This window comes from Nicotiana attenuata, unplaced genomic scaffold, assembly GCF_001879085.1.
Source record: "Nicotiana attenuata strain UT unplaced genomic scaffold, NIATTr2, whole genome shotgun sequence".
Lineage (NCBI taxonomy): Eukaryota > Viridiplantae > Streptophyta > Magnoliopsida > Solanales > Solanaceae > Nicotiana > Nicotiana attenuata.
This window is the reverse complement of record NW_017673537.1, coordinates 105,124-128,605: the sequence shown is the minus strand read 5'-3', so window position 1 is coordinate 128,605 and position 23,482 is coordinate 105,124. Positions and strand designations below refer to the sequence as shown.

At 39.1% G+C, this 23,482-nt stretch overlaps 2 protein-coding genes and 1 long non-coding RNA gene across 4 annotated transcripts; 2 read left to right on the top strand and 1 right to left on the bottom strand.

The window, feature by feature from the left end:
- The first annotated feature begins 2,730 nt into the window (after window positions 1–2,730).
- Window positions 2,731–7,641, top strand: LOC109216660 (putative late blight resistance protein homolog R1A-3). Its single transcript, XM_019380835.1, has 3 exons — window positions 2,731–3,308; window positions 4,883–7,095; window positions 7,216–7,641. Exons 1-2 carry the CDS (start codon window positions 2,868–2,870, stop codon window positions 7,085–7,087), a joined length of 2,646 nt encoding a protein of 881 aa, XP_019236380.1. The 5' UTR covers window positions 2,731–2,867; the 3' UTR covers window positions 7,088–7,095; window positions 7,216–7,641.
- A 2,718-nt stretch (window positions 7,642–10,359) lies between these two features.
- On the top strand, window positions 10,360–10,958 carry LOC109216659. Its single transcript, XR_002066529.1, has 2 exons — window positions 10,360–10,432; window positions 10,540–10,958. It is a non-coding gene; the product is annotated as an uncharacterized LOC109216659 (long non-coding RNA).
- Window positions 10,959–12,825: 1,867 nt separating this feature from the next.
- Window positions 12,826–16,996, bottom strand: LOC109216665. Of its 2 annotated transcripts, XM_019380838.1 has the most exons (5): window positions 16,569–16,993; window positions 14,892–14,985; window positions 14,173–14,210; window positions 13,959–14,094; window positions 12,826–13,356 (listed from the first exon to the last, which is right to left on the bottom strand). In XM_019380838.1, exons 1-5 carry the CDS (start codon window positions 16,929–16,931, stop codon window positions 12,941–12,943), a joined length of 1,047 nt encoding a protein of 348 aa, XP_019236383.1. In that variant the 5' UTR covers window positions 16,932–16,993; the 3' UTR covers window positions 12,826–12,940. The 2 variants fall into 2 exon arrangements, with proteins under 2 accessions (XP_019236383.1, XP_019236384.1); XM_019380839.1 differs by lacking the exons at window positions 13,959–14,094; window positions 14,173–14,210 and having other exon boundaries at window positions 16,569–16,996.
- Between the last annotated feature and the right edge of the window lie 6,486 nt (window positions 16,997–23,482).

Sequence of the window (23,482 nt, the reverse complement as noted above, 5' to 3'; positions counted from 1 at the left end):
ACGAGAGTTCGGAAGCTAAAGGATGCAGAGCGGCGCTATGCCTCCCATGAGAAAGAATTATTGGCTGTCGTCCACTGTTTGCGCCTTTGGAGGCACTATCTGCTGGGAACTCCGTTCGTGGTCAAGACAGACAACACAACTGTCAGCCATTTCATGACCCAGCCGAAGCTGAACGGTCGACAGGCCAGGTGGCAGGAACTCCTAGCTGAATTCCACTTCAACTTGGAGTATCGCAGTGGAAAGACCAATCATGTTGCTGATGTGCTCAGTCGGAGAGCTGATCTAGCATCAGTGTGCCTACTCGCCACCCTAAGGGGGAGCGAGGTAGCCACATCCATCAAGGACCAAATACGGGATCTACTCATCAAGGATCCTGCTGCTCAGTATTTGGTTGATTTGGTAGGACAGGGCAAGACTCGCCAGTTCTACATGGAAGATGGTTTTCTGAAAGTGAAAGGGAACCGACTTTATGTTCCTAAAGGAGGAGATTTGCGGAGGACTCTTCTAACGGAATGTCATGATACTCTGTGGGCCGGCCATCCTGGTGAAGAACGCACCATGGCGTTACTTCGTCGTGCCTATTATTGGCCTCAAATGGCCGATGATGTCGCTCAGTATGTGAAGACTTGTCTAGTATGCCAGAAGAACAAGTCGGACCGCTTGACACAAGCGGGACTCTTGGAACCACTTGCTGTCCCAAAGAGACCTTGGGAAAGCGTTTCCCTGGATTTCATCACCGGATTGCCCAAGGTCGGAGATCTCACAACCATCTTGGTTGTGGTGGACCGGTTTTCTAAGTATGCCACCTTTATTGCAGCCCCACAATATATATCAGCAGAAGATACAGCTCGACTCTTCTTCTCTCATGTCGTCAAATATTGGGGCCTGCCCAAAGACATTGTTAGTGACCGCGACTCACGCTTCACTAGCAACTTTTGGACCCAACTCTTCAAGTGCCTTGGGTCAAAATTGAGTCACAGCTCAAGTTTTCATCCGCAATCTGATGGCCAGACGGAGCGGTTCAATGGTATGTTGGAGGAATACCTCCGCCACTTTGTAACCGAATCGCAGAAGAATTGGGTGAAGCTTCTGGATGCTGCTCAACTGTGTTTCAATTCACAAAAGAGCTCTAGTACCAACAAAAGCGCTTTTGAAATTGTTACCGGACAGCAACCGCTACTCCCACACACTGTGAATGCACCAAACATGGCTAAATCTCCTCGAGCTACCAGCTTCTCAAAAGAGTGGAGGCGGAATTTGGAGATAGTGCGGAGCTATCTTGTCAAAGCCCAAAAGCGGATGAAGAGGCATGCTGATCAGAATCGTCGCTTTGTTGAATATCAAGTAGGAGACAAAGTGATGGTCAAAATTCCAAAGCGGTACTTATTTGCAGGGGTCCATGACCCTCGCCTATTGCAAAAATACATTGGACCCTTGTCCATTGAAAAGCGTATTGGGAAGGTTGCATACCGGGTGGATACCCCAGCTTGGTGGAAAATTCATCCTGTCTTCCATGTCAGTCTCCTGAAACCTTTTCGGGAAGACATGGAGGATCCTTCAAGGAGCCAGCTCACAATACCCAGTATTCGAGGTCCCAATTCAACCGGGAAAAGGCGTGTTGAAGCTATCCTTGATGACAGAGTGATTCATGCCTCAAGGAAAGATCACCAAGAATTTTTGGTGAAATGGCAGGACTGTGATGTAGAAGAGAATACTTGGGAGAGGGGAACAAACCTCAAAGCCTACAAGAGCCTCATTGAAGATTATTTTGCAAGGAAGGCGCCGAGGACGTCGCCAACTCAGGTGGGGGAGAATGTCATGGGCGGCTTTCCAGCCATGCCCCATGACCCCTTGGGCGCGTCCCGTGGCGTCCTAGCGAACCTCCCAATGCCTAGCGCCACGGACGGCCCCGTGGTCTTGGCCGCGCCAAGTGACAAGCGCGCAGGTGCCTCTGTCGCCCCACCGATATCCCTCGCGAGCGCCATGCCGCAGGCAGAAGCCAACAGCGCCGCGCGCGCAGACCGTGATACCAAAGACACTGCTGCTGACAACGGACCTGCTGCTGCCTTATAGAAAACTAAGTCATTTTCATTGTAAATATAGAGTAGTTTATTTCATGCACTTCCATTATGTTTCTCTAGCTTAATTAGGTCTACTCCTGTAACTTTGGATTATTTTTTTTAAGTACTATTAGGGGGATCAAGCAATCAAAACTTTCTAGCAAGCAAGCAATTCTCTGTACTGGTGTCTCTCCCCCTCGACACCGCGTTGCTTTTCTGTAATAGCTTTCATTAATGCAATCAAGCTTTCTTTCATTCTGAATTCTCATTTCTGTTCTCTCAATTGCTCTTGACATTGGTTTTCCCGTACGGCACTGACAATCTCGTCTAGCGTACGGAGGGGACCTCAGTTGGCGGACAGCAACTGAACTGACATCAGTTGCCTAGCCGTACGTCGCCCTTCCAAGAAATCTCAGGAAGGCGCCGCGTATCAAGTATTTTGAAGGAGAAAAAACAAATCTCTAGTATATTGTTCAACTACTACAAACAAGAAGAGTCTCGAGGAAAGTACCAAGAACACCACCTTAACATTGATTGGCCAGAGACCAGAGAATAACGGAATCCACTTGCAAATAATTTTTATGGGCAAACATTAAAAATTATATCACAGAAAGACCGATTAAATAATTCAGAATATGAGCTGAAAAATAGAAATAAAATCTATTCCACATATTACATTCTTTATATAGGGCAGCGGTGAAGTGAAGATCTCATCGCTATGAGCTGAAAAAACTATCCTCTGAAAAAATATATATATCCTCTCCATTTACAGATTTAGGTACCCAATTTTCTTAAAACAAAAAATAGATGGCAGATGCAGTGGTGAATTTTCTAGTAGAGAACCTGTTGCAGCTATTAAGTGATAATGTAAAGCTAATTGGAGGTGCAAAGGGAGAGTTAGAGAATCTGCTGAAAGAAGTTCAACACCTAAAAGGATTCTTAGACGATGCTGCAAAATTACCAAGCGACAGCGAGCAGTGGAAAGTGTTGGTGGAGGAGATACAAAAAACGGTACATACCGCAGAGGATGCTGTTGATAAGTTTGTGGTTCAGGCGAAGCTGCATAAAGAGAAAAATAAAATGGCAAGAATTTTGGATGTGGGTCATCTCGCTACAGTCAGGAATCTTGCAGCTGAGGTCAAAGGAATTCATGACCAAGTGAAGGAACTTCGCCTAAACAATCAAGCTCTTCAAGCACGCCCAACTCTTGAGCTGCCTAAAAAAGGTGCCCCTGAAACAACTCAGCAGGTATGCCTAATGATACCCAAAAGTTTTTTCATTTCTTTTTCCTTTAGTTGTCCTAATCATCTATTCGGTATTGATATTGCACTCTCTTTTCATTTGGCCACAGCAAATATAAATGAGAGTATAATTTCACTAATAGTTACCGCTCTATATTACTCTCTCATTTCATTAATACTTACTCCCTCCCGTCCATAATAAAAACCAATTTGCTTTTGGCACGAAAATATTAAATTCTATACAAAAATACCTAGTATGACTAAACTATCCTTAATTAAATATTTAATGTGAGGAGTAAGAAAACTTTTTAGGAATATGTACATAAGGGTAATTTTATAAAAATAAATTATATAAATTGATACTTTTTTTGGACCAAAATAAAAAAGCAAATTGGTCATTTATCGTGGACCGAAGGGAGTACTGCACTATATTCATGATTTTTCTATTTCTTTTAAGTCTTTAAATGGGGAAGTTTCAAAAAGGTTAAACCTAACAAATCAGATTGTGCATTAAAATAGATCATATACAGGCATACTAACAAATCAATGCTGCTAGTATTTGAAATTTATCACATGCATAAAGATATAGCAGTAGCATTGACCAGTACGATATCCAATAAGAGAAAATGAATTGAGATAGCCCTGACTCTGATATTATAGTAAATAGACTTTAGGCCTGACCCAGCACCAAGATCTAGCTCATGAGGTGAGCATTGCCCGAGACTATATAAAGAGACCTTCCCTTCCCTTAAAACTCAATTGTTGGGTTTTAATTATAAGAATAACCTAATTGTTTGGTCAGGTTTGGATTTTTCTATATAATTCAAAATCTACCCTCATTTTTTTTTTTGGTCGAAAAGATATATTTATATTATAGATAGTCAAACGAGTACAGCATAACTGTTAAGTAGATGCATGAGAGGCATCATTTGTACAAAACTAGAGTTTGTTACCGGGTCCCCCGCATGGGAACCATTACTAGTACTAAGGTTAGAGGTTGCTAAAACACGACTAGTAGTAGTTGGTACACTCATAGATAAAGAGCTACTATTACACACAATATTTGTACCAGAGAGAGATTGTGTTGGATTCCTAAAGTCTACCCTCATTGTTCGGTACGACTATAGATCATATTGAAATTTAAGATTTTAATTATTAGAATAGCCTAAAAATCAGTTCGGTTCGGTTCGGTTCGATTTGGCCGATTTAGTCGGTTTTCAAATAACTATTGACACCCCTAGTCTCATCTATTCAGATTGTTGACCGATGCACCACAAACAAACAAGTGCTTGTGTGATATTTAGTAGTGATGGTGTAAAAAGATCAGCAAAATTATGACAATAAAAGGTAAACTCGATGTAACAAGTATTGATTGATGACACATAATAATTAAATTGTACTCTAAATAATATGTTATAATAGATCAAATTATATGATAGTACAAAGAACTTCTATACCATATATAAGCGCGTATATGCCTTAAATACCACGAGATTGAAATTGTAATACATACCCTTTACTTGTGAAGATCATATATCTACTCTATTTTCTGATGCGATCCCTTTTATTATCTTGAAAAAGGGTCCTGCGTTGGAGGATGATGAAGTTGTCGGCTTTGATGAGGAAGCGAACAAGGTGATCAAGCGACTTGTTAAAGAATCAAAGGATCTAGATATTATTCCAGTGGTGGGTATGCCGGGACTTGGAAAAACCACACTAGCAAGAAAAATCTACAATGATCCTCAGCTTTCATATGAATTTTTCGGCGTCCATTGGGTTTACGTCGGCCAATCTTACAAAATAAAGGATGTTTTTCTTAATATTCTCAAATTCTTCACAAGACGCACCGAAGATTATCAGCATGAGGATGAGAACGCATTAGCTAAGGTGATAGCCGGTTTTATCAAGAAAGGAGGTAGATGTCTCATTTGTTTGGATGATGTTTGGGAAACAAAAGTCATTGATTATGTAAAGACAATTTTCCCAGAAAACGAAAAGGGGCATCGAGTCATGATGACGACGCGTGACAAAGTTTTGGCTACTTACGCCAATCCAGAGCCTCACGATCTGAAATTTTTGTTTCCAAAAGAAAGTTTTGAATTGTTGGTAAAGAGAGTTTTTGGCAAGAAAAGTTGTCCTAAAGATTTAGAAGAACATGGAAAAAGCATTGCAGGAAAATGTGGTGGAGTACCACTTGCAGTAGTGGTTATTGCAGGAGCATTAAGAGGTCGTCCGAACACAAGTGATTGGCTAAGAGTTGAGAAAAATGTGCCTCAGCATCTTTATGGGAATAACGAAGAGAGCTGCTTGAAATTTGTGGAGATGAGTTACGATCATTTGCCCCAAGAAGTACAGACATGCTTCTTGTATTGTGGTGTCTTTCCTCGAGGATTTGATATCCCTTCTTGGAAAGTGATTCGCTTGTGGATAGCGGAGGGGTTGATAAAGCCGCAGGAATCGTACACTCTGGAGGAGATAGCAGAGTTTTATTTGAACGATCTTGTCAACAGAAATTTAGTGATACTGCAGCAAAAGAGGTCTGATGGTCAAATAAAAACATGTCGTCTTCACGACATGTTGCATCAGTTCTGCAAAAAGGAGGCTAGTAACAAATGGCTTTTTCAAGAAGTCAGTCTAACACCTGATCAAGCTATTCCTATTGAAGACCCAAATAAATCTCGTCGATTGTGCATTCAACCCTCTAATCTGAAAGAGTTTCTCTCCAAAAAACCTTCTGCAGAACATGTTAGATCTTTCTATTGTTTTTCCTCAAAAGAAAAACAAATCAGCGGGTTGACTCCTAATGACATTAAACTTATCCACAAAGCATTTCCGCTTGTTAGGGTTTTGGACGTTGAATCCCTCAAGTTTCTCTTCTCTAAAGATTTTAATCAGTTATTTCATTTGAGATATATTGCTATCTCAGGTGACTTCAATGCCATTCCTTTGACCTTTGGTAAATTTTGGAATTTACAAACTCTTATTCTTAATACAAGTACCTCAGAGTCCACCCTTGATGTAAAAGCAGACATATGGAACATGTTACAGTTGAGGCATCTTCACACCAACATACCTGCAAAATTGCAACCCCCTACTGCGACGACATCAAGTAAAGCTTCTTGTCTACAAACTCTTTGTATGGTTGCACCAGAAAGTTGCGAGAAAGAAGTGCTCGCAAAGGCTTGTCATCTGAAAAAGTTGAGCATTCGAGGACAAATGGCGGCTTTTCTTGGTGCTTACAAGGGTGGAATAAACAATCTTGTAGAGCTTAAGTGCTTGGAACAGTTGAAGTTGTTGAATGATGTTCTTTACATGAATAAAGCACCTCAACTCCCTCCAACATTCTCCCAACTTGTACGTACAGTGAAGAAGTTAACTTTGACAAACACAAGGTTTGCTTGGAGTGAGGCAGATAAATTGGGGCAATTGGAATCCCTTGAGATCCTAAAGTTTAAAGAAAACGCGTTCGCAGGTGATTCCTGGAAGCCAAAGATGGGATTTAGTGCACTACGGATTTTGTGGATTGAAAGGGCAGAATTTGAAACTTGGGAGGCTTCGGAGCATAACTTCCCCGTGCTTAGGAACCTTGTTCTTATGTCTTGTGATAAGCTCGATGCTGTTCCAATTGAGCTGGCTAATATATCTAACCTTCGGGAAATGCGGTTGGAAAACACAAGCAAAGCGGTCAAATCTGCAAAAGATATACTGGAAAGCAAGATAGCTAAAAGCATCAAATTCAGCCTTACCATATTCCCTCCTGAAGCTGGATCCAAGGCCGCACAGTGAACTGAAAGGTATATTAATCTGGATTACTGTGAATGATTTTATTAATTGTTTCTTTAAAACCTCTCTGCAACAGTTTTCTTTTCTTTGTTTCCCTTTTTGTCATTTACTAATTTTACTCCTTTATACAGGAAAGAATCAGGACATTGAGCTTGTTGGAAATCTGGGGTCATGGATATGGTTCCACTCATGTTTTCTGCAGTCCAGTCCTTCTGATAAGATTGTTCCAATAAAGAAAGCCTGTTTGTCTTTTGTTTATACAAGCATTGTCATTTTGAAACAAGTCTCCGCGTGGTTTCGGAGATATGTTTAAATAAGTGCACTCCACTCTCGGCTTGAAACAAACACCCTTCCTGGGATTGTTGCATTTCGAGTTCCTCATCATGCGGAGTTCTTTTTTTTCTCAGTTGTAAAAGTACTGTTTGCATCTTTCCTATTCTGCTTTGGTTGTATTTGCTTTGTTTCATTCTTGTAAGACTGTTGCTTTGATCTATCATTGTTCTGTTGAAAGACAATGTTATTCCAAACAAATAAAGTGTTGAGTGTCTTATTTCCTACTCAGTATCTTTCAGATGAATTCAAATTATTCCGAATTGGAACTTGGAAGGTTTCAAGTTCAAGTTTCGAATCCATAGGTTGCCAAAATGAGTTTAACTATGTACTGAAAGTGTAATAGCTTTTTTATATTATTAGATTACCTAAAAGATAATTACATGTAGTTGTTCACAAAAAGTGAGATTAGTCACTTAGAAAATATGACATGTTACATTACAAAAATTCTTTACCTTATCGGTGTATATAAATTACATCCACCTTATCCGAGGCCGTTGAAATGCATGACCAAATAGATTACTACCATTAACATTTACCCTCATTTCACCTCGAAAGTGATAAAAAATGATCCGATAGTTGGCTTTTAACATTTTCATCACTCTTTGCTAAGGAAATCTATTTGTGCTTTGGAAAGAAACCACCAAATCATTCACAATATATACTCTTATCTATATAGTACCATATACAAGTAATTAAGATAAGAAAGGCATGGAAATTTTATTCATCACTGTATCTGAAGAATGGAACAACCATGAAAGATACAATCGTGCAGGAAATTTGAATAAATTAATGAAAGATTTATTATGTAATAAGACAGAGTCAGTCTTGTTGGAATCTCTACGGAATGGTACCACCTAGAAATGAATGTAATGGTGTAGTGGACAATTAAATCATTTCAAGACATAATAATTGTGACTGACCGTTACGTTCAACTTCATAATATGTCCGTAGAATCAGTAGTTTCAGGAGGGAATACAGTGAGCTTGAAGTTGATGTTTGGAGCTTGTATCTTGCGTTTGATTTCTTTTGCAGATTTGACTGCTCTCCTTGTGTTTTTCCAGCCTCATCTCTGGAAGGTTAGGTACATAAGCTAATTCAACATTCAGCTTATCGATCACAGGATATAAGAATAAGGTGCCTAACTACTAGGAAGTTAAGATTTGAAGCCTCCCAAAATTATAATTCTGCCCTCTCAATACACAAGACCTAGAGTTGGCTAAAATCTCCTACCTCCGGCTTCCAAGACTCGCCAGTGAACGCATTCTCTTTCAACTTTACTACCTAAAGGCGCTCCCACTGCCCCAATCTCCAACTGGAGGGAGGTGAAGCGTTTGTAACGACCCGGCCAGTCGTTTCGAGAGTTATGACCCCGTTCCCCCATTTCCTGTTTCTTTTGTGTTCTTCAGCTGTATTATGATTTACCGGGTTAGTTGGTTCGGGTCCGGAGTGGTTTTGGAGTGAATTGAGACACTTAGTCTTTCATGAGAAGGTTCAAGTTGGAAGAGTTGACTGGATGTTGACTTAGGTGTAAATGACCTTGGATTTGAATTTTGATGGTTCCGTTAGATCCTTTAGCTGATTTTAGACTTAGGAGCGCGTCCGGAATGTGATTTAGAGGTCCGTAGTGGAACTAGGCTTATATTGGCAAAAATTGGAATTTTGGCAAATTTGGTCGGTAGTGGAAATTTTGATATCGGGATCGGAATGGAACTTCGAAAGTTGGAATAGGTTCGTGGTGTCATTTTTTACTTGTGTGCAAAATTTGAGGTCATTCGGACATGATTTAGCGGGTTTCGACATCGTTTGTGAAATTCGGAAGTTTAGAAGTTTTTAGACTTGAATCCGAGTGTAATTTGATATTTTGATGTTGTTTTGGGTAATTCGAAGGTTCGACTAACTTTGTATGATGTTATGGGATATGTTGATATGTTCGGTTAAGGTCCCGAGGCCTCGGGTTGATTTTGGGTGATTAATGGAACAAGTTTGGAAGTTGGAGGAGTTGCTGAAGTTGGAACTCAGCTGTCATAACCGCACCTGCGAAGTGGGAGTTGCAGGTGCGAGCCAGCAGAAGCGGAGAGCGAGCCGCAGAAGCGTCCAAGGCTGAGTTGGGCAGACAGCGCAGGTGCGAAGGCATTCCCGCACCTGCGGAGGTCGCAGAAGCTGACCCAAGGGCGCAGGTGCGAGGTGTGACCGCAGAAGCGTGATGAATTCTGCACCTACGTAAGCGCAGATGCGGTCTTGAGGCCGCAGGAGCGAGGTCAGGATTTTAAGTGGGTTCCGCACCTGGGATGGATTTTCCGCAGGTGCGGCGTCGTAGAAGCGACATATGGACCGTAGGTGCGGTATTTGTTGGGCAGAATATATAAATAGAAGACTTCGCGAATTCTTGCTCATTTCCACCATTTTCAAGTCGGACTTTGGAGCTTTTGGGGAGACTTTTGAAGGGGATTCAAGGGTTTTCTCTAAGGTAAGTTGCTTGAGCTTTATTATCATTAGCTATGGTATTTTTCCGCTGATTTTCCACCTAACTAGTAGGATTTTGAAGTGAAATAAGGGGTTCGAGCTTGGGATTTTGGAGAGAGTAATTTGGGGACTTGAGGGATCAAATGATGTCGAATTTTGATGAAAGGGGTTCGAGCTTGGGATTTTGTGTAAGGTTGTATCTTTTGTAATTTTATTTGCATTCTTCTAATTCGTGAAAGAGAAGGGAGCCTTAGCGCAACTGGTAAAGTTGCTGCCATGTGACCAGGTGGTCACGGGTTCGAGCTGTGGAAACAGCCTCTTGCAGAAATGCAGGGTAAGGCTGTGTACAATAGACCCTTGTGATCCGGCCCTTCCCTCAGACCCCGTGCATAGCGGGAACTTAGTCCACCGGGCTGCCCTCTAATTCGTGAAAGACTAATTCTTTCCCCTTACATTCTGAATGCAGTCTGCTTTTACTTATACAAACAGATCGACCATGATTCCGAACAGAAAATACCATTCTTTTTATTCTACTGTAAATGGACTTCTATGGTACAATAGTAGATGGATTACTGTAAATGATTTAGTGGTTTCTTTCGAACTCATTAGCACCAGTTTTCCTCTGTCTTTTCATTTACTAATTTTCCTCCTTTCTGCAGGGAAGAATCAGGACATTGACCTTGCTGGGAGCCCGGGGTCATGGATATGGTATCACCCCATTTCATGTTTTCTGCAGTCAGGTCATCTGATGATATTTTTCCAATAAAGGAAGACTGTCTTTTGTTTATTCGAGTATTCGAAATGAGTCTGTCTCTGTGGTTTTGGAGAAATGTTTAAATAAATGCGCTCCACTGTCGGCTTGAACAAACATCCTTACTGTGTCTGTTGCATTTCGAGGCCCTAATCATGGTGGTGTGTTTTCTTTCTGAGTTGTAAAAGTACTGTTTGCCTGTTTCCAGTTTGTTGTGTCTGTATTGTTTTACTTCATTGGTTGTTTCTTGCTAAATAAGCATGTCCCACTGTTATTGTTGAAAGACATCTTATTCCAACTAGATTAGCTGATTATGAATGTCATTCAGTATGTCTAATCTTTGAGATGATTCTGGTTATGTTTTAAATTGGATGGTGGTACAAGTTTATATTATGAGCCTTTATGTTTCCTAAATGTTGGCCTAAAACGGTTGAAGATCCTTAGACTACTGAGTTTTAACAGTCACCAATGCAAGATTGCCTTGTCCTAAACCAGATAGGTAACTTAACTTTGATAGGATGATTGCACTGATCCACATCCTGTTTCCTGATTATTTTGATTTGCAAATCTGTTTCTTTCAGAAATTAGTAAAATGAAGAATAAAGGGCAAAAATGTCCGATACATCCTTAGTGTTCTATCTAAGGAGTTTTTACACCACTAGTAGAACACTAATATTCAAATTGCTGGTTTGAAATGTAAGTCGAACAACACGTCTATGCCTGGACTACTATCATACAACACAATGGACATGACAATGCTAATCTGCTAACATAATCCAAGCACGTTTCAAACTCGAAAGAATAGTTTCTTACACTGAAAGAGAAGTACCATGCACTTGAAGATGAGGGGAGTACATAGGTCGGGTTGGTTCGAGTTTTTCAATTACCAAATCAAATCAATTGTGCCGGGTTTTTAAATCTATATATCAAACCAAACCAACAAAAGTTGGGTTTTAGCACCTACTATAGCACTCGATTTTAGTGTTATCCCTAGTGCCCCGCACTCAACATAGCACCCAAAATCGGTGCCACCTTCAGCGCACTCAAAATATTTTTGAGGCCAACTTTTCCTTGTTTTGGTTGGACTTGGTTAGATTCAGCCACGACTTTTCCTACACATACAAATAGTTCTTAAACGCAGTTTTTAAGGAAAGTTCGACCCTTGGGAAGGAGAAATGTTGCCGGAGCAATTTGGGTGCCAAAAATCATTGAGTTTTTCTTCCTTTCTCTTATTACTTGTAGTTTTATACTTTTATATATTAATATGTTCATTAGCATAACTATGAGTGGCTAGTTCTTTGTTTTTTGCGCTTGTGGTTGACGTGAATATTAAAGTTTGCTAATTGCATCCTTGTTAATACGAATTATCATTTTTGGGTTGTTTTGTTATAGCTGCCAATTCATCCAACTATCTATTTTATGCTTGGGAAGGCCGTGTTTAGATTAGAGTAGAATTAGAGGGCTTGTTTCTGAACCCGTGGTACTTGACAAGATTTGGCGGTTAGGATGGGAAGATACTTAGCAGTCTCGCTCAGTTGAATGTCGTAATTAATTCGATCACGATGATTCAAGAATATAGTATTAATATATTGTAAATAGGTGGATAGTACTGTTGGAACATGCTATTACATAAACGATCCGGTCAACTAGCAACCATAGATCATTCGAATTCAATAGGATTAATAAACCGACCCCTACCTTTGAATCTTCATCTCCATTGATTAATACCCAATCACCATCACTTGCATTCTTGATAGTCTAGTTAACTAGTAGTTTAATTTTTGCAATAGTAGTTTAGTAGAAAAACCATCACTTTTGATTACCTTGGACAAATATTCGATTTTATTTAGTTGCTTAGTTAATAGTTAATCTAAGTCTTAGTAGAAAAACCATCACTTTTGATTACCTTGGACAAATATTCGATTTTATTTAGTTGCTTAGTTAATAGTTAATCTAAGTCTATGTGGGTTCGCCATCCAACTTTTGAGTTACTTTATTACTTGACGATCACGTATACTTGTGTGTGCTTGGGAAACCAACATGGCCAAAGGCTTGAAACTTATCTTTACAATCAAACTTGTTGCTTTCTACTATGAAAATTCGTCTTATAAACTTTCGATCATCCGCCTCTTGCTAAAATAGCACATCCAAGTTAAATATCTTTACGTGGAAGAGAAAAATAAGTGACATAACATTACGTGGAAGAAAATATCTTTTCTTTTGCATGGAACCATAAATAGAACATATGAATATGAAAATTATGTAGGTATTAAATACATGGATTGTCATCAAAATATATTTTCTTCTATCTAGTATTCCTCTTCGGTATCCAAACAAAGGCAGTAAGCAACTAAGCCAACAACTGGAACATAACTGAGATATCTCACTAAGCCAACCTTATTTTCCTGGATGTTTTGCAAGTTGTCTCCTATCAACCAAGGTTGGAATATACTGTAGAGACAAATATCCCATATGAAGGCATAAGCAAGTCTTTCAGACGATAGATAGCTGAGCAAGAACTCCCATCTATCAGATATACTCCCAAAATCACCATCTCCTCTCCCCAAAATGGCCCAAAATGTCGATAGCAGACAAGCGGCTCCACCAACCAGCCCAACAATAGATGCACCACGAGTCATAATCGAACCAAGTTGAGAGTTTGTCCTCGGAGGGTACTCTGAGTTGACCTTATTTAGCCGAATAGCCATGTATGGAATTAAAAATGCTGCATCGAATTCCAAAAAGCTCATTAATGAGTGTCTTGTCACAAAAGAAAAGAGTTACATTTGAAGGGAGCAGAAAATCAAAGACAGCAAAGAGAAAATATTCACTAACATTGGACAAGAAAATCTCTGTCAGAACATCTAGCTCTTGAATGAGCAAGAGAAATTATAGAAAAGTAAATGCAAATAGTTACTCCCTCTGTCCCATTTTATGTGAACACTTTCTTTTTTTAATGTCACCTTTTTATATCCAAAAACAATTTAACTTACAAACTGTTGATTTTACCCTTATTGAGACGATTTTAGATTACAAGTTTCAAAAGTCTTTATTTCTTAAACTCCATACTTATACCGCCACATAAAATGGACAGAAGGAGTAATAGCCAAGCCATCTTAATCGCCTAAACTCCTAGTCAATGATAGAGGTTTCAATTTAGTTCCTGAACAATTTTGGTCGAAGCAATTCCAGTATATTCAGGAAATCACATTATATACCATTTATCATCCTAGTATTCCTCAGGTAGACACTTATTGAGAGTTCCATGGGGATGGAGGACTTTATTTTTGGCCACAACCAAAAGTAAGTGTTTGAAAGGTGCATAACTGTTTGTGAGGAACATTTGGAGGCCCCATAAAAGATCTAATGATCCCTTGTATCTGTCTCTCTTGCGATCACTGAATAGTAAAGGAGCGAACATGAAAGTCCAGCCAATTACAAAATTAAACAGTCCTTCAGACATCTGGAATGAAATCAGAGAAGAAAGTTAAAAACGAGATCCATGCCAATTAAATCAATTTGTATTTTACAAAGTAGTTACCGGATGAAGCACCGGTGCCTCCAGTAAGTGGACACCCCCTACACTGCCAAAGGGTGCATTGCGTGAAGTTCAATGTCAAATATATGGTAAATGACAGATTGAAAACCGACATGGAAAGTCATATAAGTACAATATTCATATCAGTAACTGCTTAATCTGTAAATTTATATGCATCTAAAAGAAGCAGGACTAAGTTGAGACATAGCGGTATAAAACGAAAATTCAACATATGAAGTGCACCGAAACGGTTCTGCTTAAGTGCTATAAAAACAGAATACATTCTTAAAAGTCATATATAAAAGTGTTTGGTATGCTAGTATGTATACATTGTGAATGACACAAGCATACATATCAAAAGGATGTCAAAGTTGAAATAGAACTCCCAATTAACCAACCTTTAAAGAGTTAATAATAAATCTGGTAAAGGCCAAGACACAGTGATTATTCAAGAATCAATATTTCTAGTTAGGGCATGCTTCAACATTGAGAAATGTAGGTGATAAAGCAAGTTTATCAATGAATAACCAAGGGAAAGTGGACCATATAAATAAAAGCCGATATACTATGTTTTTGTTTGTGATGAGTGTCAATTATGGCACCTATTGTCAGCTAAAAATATGTGACAAAATTAGCATCTCTAGACAAGAAAGGAATGCAGGTTTACTACTGAAATATGTGCATTAAACTAATTCTGTACAGTTAATAAGACTTCAACATACCAGCATTCAGAAGAGGAAGAATGAAGAAGAAATTGAGGGAGAGACCAATCAGATCATTGACTGTTTCTGAACTGATTGCCCACACTGGATCTCCCTGCATTACATATCAACATATTTTCAAGTAATATAGAAGTAGAAAATTCAGAATTGTTTGTTATGGAGGTATATCACCAAAGAGAAGTCCATGCCGTTGGGAACAAAAGGAATGTTAAGCCATATATACTACTATTGTTCCTATCATATGCAAAAGGTGAGGAACTAAATTGAGAAGTCTAATGTGCATCACAACATCATTTATAAAGGTGATACACAACCATGGACAGGTAAATGCTACTTCTGTAGGGAGCTATCGGAACTATCACAATGAGCTACAACGAAATCTTAATGTTTTGAGGCAATATTCAAACTTCTAAACGTATCGTTCTTTTACTCCTTTAGCAACCCCCCCCCCCCCCCCCCTTTTCCAACAAAGAAATCTGAATCTAGACACAGTTCTGAAGTTTGAGTATTAACAGAAAAGGAAATAGATTCAACTAGCATGAAATGCAGGCGCAATACACAAATGACTGTCTCCAGGCTATGGTGTGAAATATTTTCAGAATATTCAAGAATTTGCGCGTAAGTGAAATGTATCTCTAGTTTCCTTTCAATACTTTCTGGAAAAGGTAAAGTTAACTTCCAAGTTCCAAGTATCTAAGAGATATAAGCCCTGGGAGACACAAACTTAAAAACTAGTGAAGAGTAGCCTCGCAACCAATATTCAGATATACCACTTAGTGAAACTATATTTTCAATTGCCTTAAAAGACAAATTAAGTAGTATTGGAATGAAATAAGCCCCAAAAGAGTGGAATGGATGTAAAGGATTGATATAGCTGACCCAATTAGTTTGGGATTGAGGCTTAGTTGATTAATATGTTCAAACTCGAGATTGGAGTTGTCCGCCCCATTTAGAAGTTAGGTTCCAATCCCAAGAAAAGCCCTTTGTTCTCTGACCTTCACTATACCCAAGAGAAGAAGAAAGAAATTTGTTTTCGTCTTCAAGCATGTGACCTAGCAGTTGATGAAGTTGGGAATAAGAACCATACCATACCATGGTACAAATCCCATTAGATTTAACAAAAGGCTAAGTGATTTCTTCCTTAGACAGAACCGGCAAAATACGCGAGACACGAAGGTGGCCCAAACCCCGTTACCTTAAAAAGAAATTATGTTCAAAAGAATCAAAACCGTAAATTTTCAGCCCGTTTAGATAACAACAGAACCAACACAAGATAATGTATGGTAATGAGAAACTAAGACAAAAAGATGCTGGCTTTATATACTCCAATGCAAAAAAAATACCATAGCATAGGCCATATTAGCTTCGGAGTGGTTAAAACATCTATAATAGAATGATCGTTAGCACACGAACAGATGCTAAAAACAGCTAATGGACGATGCTTATTTGAGTACTCATATGAAGATTCCAGACTTCCAGTATTACCACTCGGCTATAAGTCTTCGTCAAACTATCTAAATTTCAGTGTTTGATTTCTGATTTTTCAAATAGTTACAATCTCATATATCTAAAACTACAATAATTTTTTTGCAAAACGCAGTGATTCAAGAAGAAAGAAAAGGATTTAACTCTCCATAATAGGTGACACGAAATAAGACAGAGGAAGTAGTACATTACAGGTGCATAGGGAAGCAAGAAGAGCCACAACACGTACACTCCTTCCGCAGTCCACAATATACTCTGTGTTAATTTCCTTATTTTCTCATCCCTTTCTAAAATTGAATCCATTCCTCCACCGCCACCGCCACCGCCACCGCCACCAGCTCCGGTGGTAAAAAGGGTTTCCCGGCGAGCTTTATTGCAAAGACAAAGCCTTCCGAGTTGAAGCCTTTTCACTTTGGGCTTCAACCCGAAGTGTGCACTAGTCTTGGACATTTTCGAATTGTGGCCAGATACCAAGTCAGTTCGTCTGCCATGGCTGAATAATTGATGGCCAAATGCCAAGTCAGCTTTGGTGCACAACACAGTTGCCGGCAACATTGCCGGAGAATGTCTTAGTTGAAAGTTCTCTTCTTATCCAAACAACTAAACGAACCCTTAAAAGGACGTGGTTTACGACCCAACGTCGTTTTTTTAATTTTTCTTTTTTTCTTTTTCTAAAAGAATACGACGCTTTTTTATTTTAATTAACTTTTGCGTTGTTTTTTAGAATTTTCTTGGAAGTAATTTCGGGAAAATTAAATTTTAATTTCAGCGACCTGCTATAGTTTGAAAGAAAAATAGTGTTCCCTGCCTCTTCGTGGACAAGTCATTTTAAGTAATGTTTGATTCGTTGGAGTAACTATGAGTTATACGGTATATAATATAAAAGTTTATAATTTAATCCTTATTTTTAAGTAAATATAAAATTGCCGAAAATGTTCTAGTATAAAATATACTGCTATTACTCATAACATAAAAAATGTTAACCAAACACAATATAAATACCATCAAAATTTATACTACAATACTATCTTCTAAATCATGTAACCACAACATTTGAATGTGTACAAAAAATCTACACTGAAATCATTAAATATTGAATCGATGAAATTTAACTTTTTAATATGTCATTGAATTGCAGGAAACAGATATTCAGATTTAAATAAATCAATAAACTAATGTAGACTAGTGCAATCACCCTATCAAAGTTCCACATGCTAAATAAGATTCGTAGCAGCTTGTTTGCAGGCTCGGAATTACATGTCTTTCAAGTTTCAGTGTAATAATGGTACATTCTTAACCAAAGAAACAACAATAAAAGTAAAGTAATACAGCAATAACAAACTGGAAAAAAAATAGTACTAACAGCTTCACCAACGCCGGAGCTAGAGTGTCGTCAGCGGATTCGGCCGAACCCAATAGTTTTAGTTCGAACCCTGTATTTGTCTTATAAAATTCATTGAATATGTATAAATTATTAATTTATAACTCAATAACTTAAAACAATTAGAATTCTGAACCCATAAACTTGAAATCCTGGCTCCGCCTCTAGCTTCACAACTTCGAAAGAAAGCACTCCACGTGACGGGAACTCAAAATACAACAGATCCAGGAACATCTGCAAAACCATGCGGACAAAGACAGACCCACGAGTTGAAGGCACCGGGGATTGCACTACTCTCTTAACATAAGTTTGGCGGGCAGCTCTCTTAAACTTGATGTTTATGCTTTGAGAGAAGTAAATTTGGCACTTTTTGAATAGTAGTTTAAAAAATAAAAATAAAGTAGCGGATGAGGGGCGGAAACTATAAAAAGAAGGAAATCTGGTGTAATGACTTTTGAGAGGTTTAATCAAAGGAAAAAAGGTGATTGGGGTGGAAACAATAACAACTACAACCCAGTGGAATCTCACAAGTGGGGTCTGTGAAGGATAGTGTGTACGCAAACCTTACCCCTAGTAGGGAGGTTGTTTCCAATAGACCCTCGACTAAAGAAGATGAAAAGAGACAGTGATGCAGTAACATCAGAGTAAGCAAGAAAGAAAGAGAGATAACATCAACAACGTAGTAACCAGAAAGTAAAGAGAAAGTAACAACAATAAGCAGTAACAATGGTACAATACAACAGACATAATACAGTAATATGGATACAACAAGAGCCACTAGCACCCTAAGAAACTACACTATCGGAGTAGTCTCCTACGACCTAACCTGCAGTCCTAAAGAAGTAATAAGGACACAATCGAAGCCATTATCAGCCTAAGACAAACACACGCCAGCCTCCTACTTCCTAACCTAGAACTTTAATACTTGTCGTCCACAACTTCCTATCAAGGGTCATGTTATCGGAAATCTGAAGTCACACCAGGTCCTGCCTGATACCTCTCCCCAATATTTCTTTGGCCGCCCTCTACCTTTTCTCACACCCATCAAGGCCAGCCGTTCACACCTCCTAACTGAGGCATCCATGCTTCTCCTCCGCACATGCCCGAATCATCTAAGCCTGTCTTCGATGGGAGCCACGCCCACCTTCCCCCAGATATCTTTTATTCCTAATTTTATCCAGCCTAGTGTGTCCGTACATCCATCTCAACATCCTTATTTCTGCAACTTTCAACTTTTAAATATGAGAATTCTTGACTGGCCAACACTCAGCCTCATACATCATGGCCGGTCTAACCACCGCTCTATAGAACTTATGTTTAAGGTGCCCTATTAAGTATATATCCCTTTCTCAAGGTATATAGCCTATATATACATACAAATATAGAATTTTTTTTCTGCTGACTAATACAATATAGCAGAAAACAGAGGAAGGTAGTCAATCTAGGAGCTTAAGCTCGAAGAAGGTGATGGCTATGTCAAGCAATTGCGAGAATATAGCTCAAGAGAGAAGAGATTAGAGAGAGTAGATTGTATTAACCTCCAAAAGTATATATCCAGTACAATTGATTTAGCTATATAAGCTCAGCTGAAGATTCTAGAAGTACAACTTGTAAGCTAACCTCTAACTAACTACAACTGTCGTAACTAACTTGTAACTAACTATGCCACATCAGCTAACTAACTATGCCACATCAGCTGCCAGCTCGGATTCTGTTACAACTTCAACTACTCAGCTTCTTTTTCTACTGCTCGACTCTTTTAACTTGTATCAATACCCTCCCTTAAAGAGAATCCTTGACCTCAAGGATTAAAAGAAGGGAACCTTGTCTAAAGCTCCTGCAGATACTCCCAAGTAGCAGAGTCAGCCTCAAGTCCTGTCCACTTGACTCTAACTTGACATACAGCCTTATTACCACGTTTGACTAGCCTCCTTTCTAGTATGGATTCTGGTTGAGGACAATAAGGGCTAGACAAGTGAAGTATAGGGGGATGATTGATGATAGCAGGTACTTCATTATACCTTTTTAACTGAGAGACATGGAAAGTGGGATGAATAAGGACATCAGCAGGCATGAGTAATTTGTAGGCTACTAAACCAATCTTTGCTGCAATAGGATAAGGCCCATAATACTTAACAGCTAGTTTATTGAATGGTCTGGTAGCTACTGAAATTTGTCTGTAAGGTTGTAGCTTAAGATACACCCAATCTCCTATTTCAAAAGACCTTTCAGATCTGTGTTGGTTGGCAGTATCTTTCATCCTTTGTTGAGCTCTAGCTAGATGGAATTTCAACAACTGAATTATGGCTTCTCTTGCTTCCAAAGATCTATCGACCATTTCTACATCTGTATCACCATGCAAATAAGGAAGATGTATGGGAGGTTTCTGGCCATATAAGGCTTCATAAGGAGTACATTTGATAGTGGAATGATAGGTAGTGTTATACCACCACTCTGCCAAGGGCAGGTACTTGGACCAATCCTTAGGACTATCTGAACAAAAACACCTCAAATATGTCTCTAAGGTTCTGTTCAGCACTTCTGATTGACTATCTGTCTATGGATGGTATGCTGTGGACCTCTGCAATTGTACTCCTTGAAGAGAGAAAAGTTCTTGCCAAAAAGAGCTCAAGAAAACTGGATCTCTATCACTAGTCATAGTAAGAGGCATACCATGTAGCTTGAAGATTTGATCTAGGAAGCTTTGGGCCACAGTTTGAGCAGTATAAGGGTGTTGCAAACTCAAAAAATGCCCAGATTTAGTCAATCTGTCTACTACTACCAGAATAACTTCTTTGCCATGCGACTTGGGAAGGCCCTCAATAAAATCTGAACAAATATCAGTCCAAACACCTATAGGAATTGGCAAAGGTTGTAATAAGCCAGGTGAAGCAGCAACATCATATTTATGTCTTTGACAGACATCACACTTGTTGATAAAGTCTCTAACATCTGCAATAAGAGATTTCGAATGAAATAAGGATTGCAACCTCTTAATAGTGGCATCCATACCAAAATAGCCTCCCTGAGTAGTACTATGCCACAGGGTAATAATATTCTTCTTCAACTGCTGATCATTGCCCACAACTAATCTTCCCTTCCATCTAAGTTGGTTGTTAAACCAAGTGTAGGCCTTGTAAGGTTGAACTTGTAGTTTAGCTATTAACTCCTGTAGAATTGGATCACTGCCCCATGATGACTTAATCTGTGCATATAGGGAATCATTAGGAGTGAGTAAAGAAATAGCTAAAAGTTCAGCAGCTGGTTTCCTTGATAATGCATCTGCAGCCTTGTTCTCTGACCCCTTCTTATACTCAATAATGAAGTAAAATGCCATTAACTTGGAGATGCCAGCCACTTGGAAATCAGTATGCACCTGTTGTTCCAATAAATGCTTCAATGCCTTCTGATTTGTCTTAACAATAAAATGATTGCCCAATAAGTAATGTGACCACTTAGTAACAGCAAAGATAAGATCAAGTAACTCTCTATCATAGACTGATAGAATCTGATGCCTGGGAGCTAGGGGTTTGCTTATGTAAGCAATAGGATGCCCTTGTTGCATCAATACAGCTCCAATGTCCTTGCCACTAGCATCTGTCTCCACTGTAAAGGGTTTAGAGTAGTCAGGCATAGCTAATACAGGAGCAGAAACTAGGGCCTGCTTCAAACTTTTGAAGGCAGTGGTAGCTTCATCAGTCCATACAAAGCTATCCTTCTTCAGTAGATCATGAAGTGATCTACAAATAGTCCCAAAACCTTGAATGAATCTTCTATAATACCCTGCAAGACCTAAGAATCCCCTCAACTGTTTGATATTAACAGGTATAGGCCATTCCTGTACAGCAGCAATTTTCTTTGGGTCTGTAGACACCCCCTCAACACTGATAAAATGACCAAGGTACTCAACCTTAGCCACTCCAAATGCACACTTTGACATCTTGGCATATAGTTGATGTTGCTTCATAAGTTCAAACACAGCCTTCACATGATCCACGTGAGTAGTCACACTCTTACTATAAATCAAAATGTCATCAAAGAATACCAATACTGATTTCCTCAACAATGGTTTAAAAACAGCATTCATTAAACTTTGAAATGAAGAAGGTGCATTGGTTAGCCCAAAGGGCATTACCAAAAATTCATAATGTCCCTCATGAGTTCTGAATACAGTTTTGTTGATGTCTCCTTCAGCCATTCTCAGCTGATGGTAACCAGCTCTAAGATCTATTTTGGAAAAAATCTCAGCTCCACTTAATTCATCAAGCAAATCCTCAATCATGGGAATAGGGAACTTATCTTTAATAGTCATTTGATTCAAACTCCCGTAATCCACGCAAAGCCTCCAACTACCATCCTTCTTTCCAACTAACACTACAGGAGATGTATATGGACTGGTACTATGCTGTATTACCCCTTGGTCTAGCATTTCCTGTACCAATTTCTCAATTATATCCTTCTTGATTCCAGGATATCTGTAAGGTCTCTTATTAACAGGGTTAGAAGCTTCCTTAAGAGGTATTCTGTGATCATAAGGCCCCCTGTGAGGTGGTAAAGTAGTAGGTAATTCAAAAATACAGGCATACTGTTTAATAAGAGCTGTTAAGTCCGGTATGGGATCAGCTCTTGGTGTAGCTTGTATACTGTGGCAATAAATGTCTTCATCTCTACTGGCTACTAATGACATCAGAAGAATTGTGCATCTGCTCCCTCTTTCTTTACCAAACTTTTAGCTTTAGCAGCCTTAAGCTGATCATTTGCACCCCTATGAACATGCTTCTTTCATTGATACATGAATTCAATGGTCCTCTTTTTGAAGTCAAACAGTATCCTTCCCAAGGTATTCAACCATTGCACACCCAAAACAATATCTATATTTCCCAATGGTAGTAGTAAGAAGTCAGAGGAAAAAGTGGTGCCTTGTAATAACCACTGCAAGTCCTTACAAACTTAAGCAGTCTGCACTTTTCTTCCATCAACTATACTAACAGATTGCTTCAGAATAGAGCAAGCTTTGCAGCCCAATCTTGCAGCTACTTCCTCATCAATAAAATTGTGAGTACTCCCAGTATCTATCAACACTTGTAAAGGCCTCTTCTCATGGTATCCTGTAACTCTAATAGTCTGATAACCTGTTGCACCTGTAAATGCTTGTAAAGATATGGCCATAAACTCATTTGAATCCACCAGTAATTCTTGTACCCTATCTTCTGGTTCCTCTACTTCCACCCCTTCATCTTCTTTCACCTCTACTAAGTATATTTGTTTGTTACCCTTACACTTGTGACCTGGTACATACTTATCATCACAAAAAAAAAACATAATCCCTTCGACCTCCTCTCATCCATTTCAGCCGTGCTCAATCTCCTACCAGGAATTCTAGTGTTCTTAGTAAGGTTAGGTTCAAAAGGCTTTTTGTTAGTGGAGTTTGGTAATGGGTTCTTTTGGTTATACTGGAGTTTATTGAAATTAGGAGTAGGTAATATGCCAGTGTTGGTTCTAATGACAGGCTTGAGACCCCACGATTGAGGTTGAGCCTCAAACACCTCCTCCTGCAATCTTGCAATTCTGTAGGCCTGTAGCAATGTTCTAGGTGATTGAATTCTCACAACTTTGTTCAATTCTGGTTTAACGCCTCCTAAAAAACAACTAATTGCATTTTCATTAGACAAATTAACCCCAGTCAACAACCTATCAAATTCTACTTGATAGTCCTTAACACTAC